Source organism: Miscanthus floridulus, chromosome 6 (genome assembly GCF_019320115.1).
Source record: "Miscanthus floridulus cultivar M001 chromosome 6, ASM1932011v1, whole genome shotgun sequence".
NCBI lineage: Eukaryota > Viridiplantae > Streptophyta > Magnoliopsida > Poales > Poaceae > Miscanthus > Miscanthus floridulus.
In genome coordinates, this window is record NC_089585.1 from 27,767,070 (window position 1) to 27,770,505 (window position 3,436).

General features: G+C 55.1%; 1 protein-coding gene across 1 annotated transcript; it reads right to left on the reverse strand.

Moving 5' to 3' along the window:
* Nucleotides 1-1,911: 1,911 nt before the first annotated feature.
* Nucleotides 1,912-2,214, reverse strand: LOC136460393 (uncharacterized). The gene has a single exon (XM_066460107.1). It carries the CDS (start codon nucleotides 2,212-2,214, stop codon nucleotides 1,912-1,914), a length of 303 nt encoding a protein of 100 aa, XP_066316204.1.
* Between the last annotated feature and the right edge of the window lie 1,222 nt (nucleotides 2,215-3,436).

The window sequence follows — 3,436 nt, forward strand, 5'->3', positions numbered from 1 at the left end:
GTGGGCTCGACCGGTAGGCTCTCTTCTACTATCGAGGCATAGTCGATGGAAGGCTTGTGGAGGTCTCTAGCGAAGATGTTCAGGGGGACCGAGGCCCACGCCGATGCCATCTTTGCTAGTTCGTCCGCGACCTCGTTGAATTTTCGTGCAATGTGGTTGAGTTCGAGACCGTCGAACTTGTCTTCTAGGCGACGTACCAACTTGCAGTACGCCTCCATTTTGGGGTAATGACAGTTCGACTCCTTCATCACTTAATCAACGACGAGCTATGAATCGCCCTGTATGTCGAGATGCCATACTCCAAGTTCTATGGCGATTTGCAAGCCATTGACGAGGGCTTCATACTCAGCTACGTTGTTGGAGGCGGTGAAGTGGAGCCAAATCATGTAGCGCACATGCACTCTAAGGGGTGAGATGAAGAGCAGACCCATGCCTGCCCTGGTCTTCATCAGGGACCCATCAAAGTACATGGTCTAGCATTCCGCCTGGACTTGAGCAGGTGGCAGTTGGGTGTCGGTCCACTCAGCCACAAAATCGGCCAAGACCTAGGATTTAATTGCTTTCTAAGGCGCAAAAGACAGGGCTTCCCCCATAGGTTCGATGGCCCACTTGGCTATCCTACTTGAGGCCTCCCAGTTCTAAATTATTTCTCCTAGAGGGAAAGACGACACCACGGTCACCGGGTGGGACTCGAAGTAGTGATGCAGCTTGCGTCTAGCCAAGATTACAACGTAGATCAGTTTCTGGATGTGGGGAGTAGCGTGTCTTAGTCTCGGAGAGCACCTCGCTGATGAAGTAAACAGGTCGTTGGACGGGTAGAGCACGCCCCTCTTCCTGCCTCTCGGCCACTACGGTCGCGCTGACCACTTGGGTCATTGCGGCGACGTAGAGTAAGAGGGCCTCGCCCTTGGTTGGCGGCACTAGGACGGGAGGATTGGTGAGTAGTGCCTTGAGCTTGGCGAGGGCTTCTTCAGCCTCGGGAGTCTAAGAAAAGCATTCGGACTTTCTCAAGAGGCGGTACAGAGGCAAGCCTTTTTCGCCAAGGCACGAGATGAAGCGGCTCAGGGCTGCAAGGCATCCCATAACCCTCTGCACTCCCTTGAGGTCTCGGATCGGTCCCATGTTGGTCACGGCCAAGACCTTCTCTAGGTTGTCCTCGATGCCGCGCTCCAAGACTATGAATCCCAAGAGCATGCCTTGGGGGACCCCGAAGACACACTTCTCGGGGTTGAGCTTGATGCCCTTCAATCTAAAGCATTTGAAGGCCACCTCCAAGTCATCGATGAGATCGCTGGCCTTCCTGGACTTGACCATGATGTCATCCATGTAGGCCTCGACGGTTCACCCAAGGTGCTCGCCGAAGACCTGGGTCATGCACCGCTGGTATGTGGCCCCTACGTTTCTGAGGCCGAACAGCATAGTCACATAGCAGTACATGTCGAATGGGGTGATGAAAGAAGTCGCGAGCTGGTCAAATTCTTTCATCTTGATTTGATGGTAACCGGAATATGCATCAAGGAAAGATAGGGTTTCACATCCCGCAGTGGAGTCGATGATTTGGTCAATTCGAGGTAATGGGAATGGAACTTTTGGACATGCTTTATTCAAACCAGTGTAGTCTATACACATTCTCCACTTCCCATTTTTCTTCTTAACTAATACAAGATTAGCTAACCACTCTGGGTGGGACACTTCCTTGATGAATCCGGCTGCCAATAGCTTCTGCACCTCCTCATCGATGGCCCTGTGCTTTTCCTCATCGAATCAGTGCAGGTGCTGCCTCACCGGTCTAGAGCCGGCCTGGATGTCCAAGGCGTGCTCGGTGACCTCCCTCGGTATGCCCGGCATGACCAAGGGACTCCACGCAAATATATCGGCATTCACGCGGAGAAAGTTGACAAGCATAGCTTCCTATTTGCTGTCGAGGGTGGCGCTGATCCTTAATGCCCGGTCATTGGAGCCGGTGGGGTCGATCGGGATGAGCTTGATGGCCTCTGTGGGCTCAAAAGTCCCAGCACGACGCTTGGAGTCAGGTGCCTCGCTACCAAGCTGGTCGAGGTTGACGATGAGGGTCTCAACCTCCACGAGAGCCTTGGCATACTCGATGCATTCGACGTCACAGTCGTATACATGCTCATACATGGACTCAATAGTGATGATGCCGTTGGGGCCTGGAATCTTGAGCTTGAGGTAGGTGTAGTTGGGGATCGCCATGAACTTGGCGTAGCACGGGCGTCCTAGGATGGCGTGGTAGGTTCCCTTGAACCCAACCACCTCAAAGGTGAGGACCTCCTTGCAGTAGTTGGAGGGAGTGCCGAAGCAGACGGGCAATCAATGCGCCCGAGGGGTCACGTGCGCTTCCCTGGCACGATGCCTTGGAAGGGCGCGACACCACCTTAGAGCCATGACTGGTCGAGCTCTAGGAGCTCTAGGGTGTTGGCGTAGAGGATGTTGAGGCCGCTGCCTCCGCCCATCAACACCTTGGTGAGTCGGGTGTTGCCGATGATCGGGTCGACGACGAGTGGGTACTGCCCGGGGTTTGGGACATAATCAGGGTGGTCATCCCGATCAAAGGTGATCGCCTTTGGATACCAGTCGAGGTACCGGGGAGTGGCCACCTTGACCGAGAAGACCTCTCGATGCTCCTTTCGCTGGCGCACCGTGAGGCACGCTGAAGGCCCGCCAAAGATCATGAAGGCGTTGTGCACCTTGGGAAACCCATCGTACTTGTCGTCGTCCCTATCATCGGCGCCCTTCTTCTTGGTATCGTCATTGGAGAGCCTGAGCTTGGCGTAGTAATGCCGAAGCATGGTGCACTCCTCGAGGGTGTGCTTCACCGAGCCCTGGTGGTAAAGGGCAGGGCTTCTTTAGCATCTTGTCAAAGAGCCTAGGGCCTCTGGCAGGGCCTTGGGGGTTCTTGCAATCTGCGGCCACGACTAGTCTAGCCTCGAGGACCTCCTGCTTCCCCTGGCGACCCTTTTTCTTTTTCTTAGGGAGGTGGGGGCTGAGGCCCCAGGGCCTCGTCCCTCTGCTTCCCCTTGGCGTCGTTGTCAGGGAAGATGGCCTTGATAGCCTCTTCGCCCAAAGTGAAGTTGGTGGCGATGTTGAGGAGCGTGGCCACCATGGTTGGTACATTCTGGCCTAACTCTCGGACTAGGTCTCAGCATGAGGTGTCGAAGAGGAACACCTGGACAATTTCTGAGTCACCGACGCGGGGCAACTTGGTGCATTGCTTGGAGAAGCGCTAGATAAAGTCTTGGAGAGACTCGTCCGACCTCTGGCGACAACTCTTGAGGTCCTAGGAGTTCCTGGGGCGCACGTATGTGCCCTAGAAATTCCCGACGAAGACCTTGACCAAGTCGCGCCAGTTGTGGATCTACAAGGGAGGGAGGTGTTCGAGCCAGGCTCGCGCCGAGTCTGACAGGAACAAGGGAAG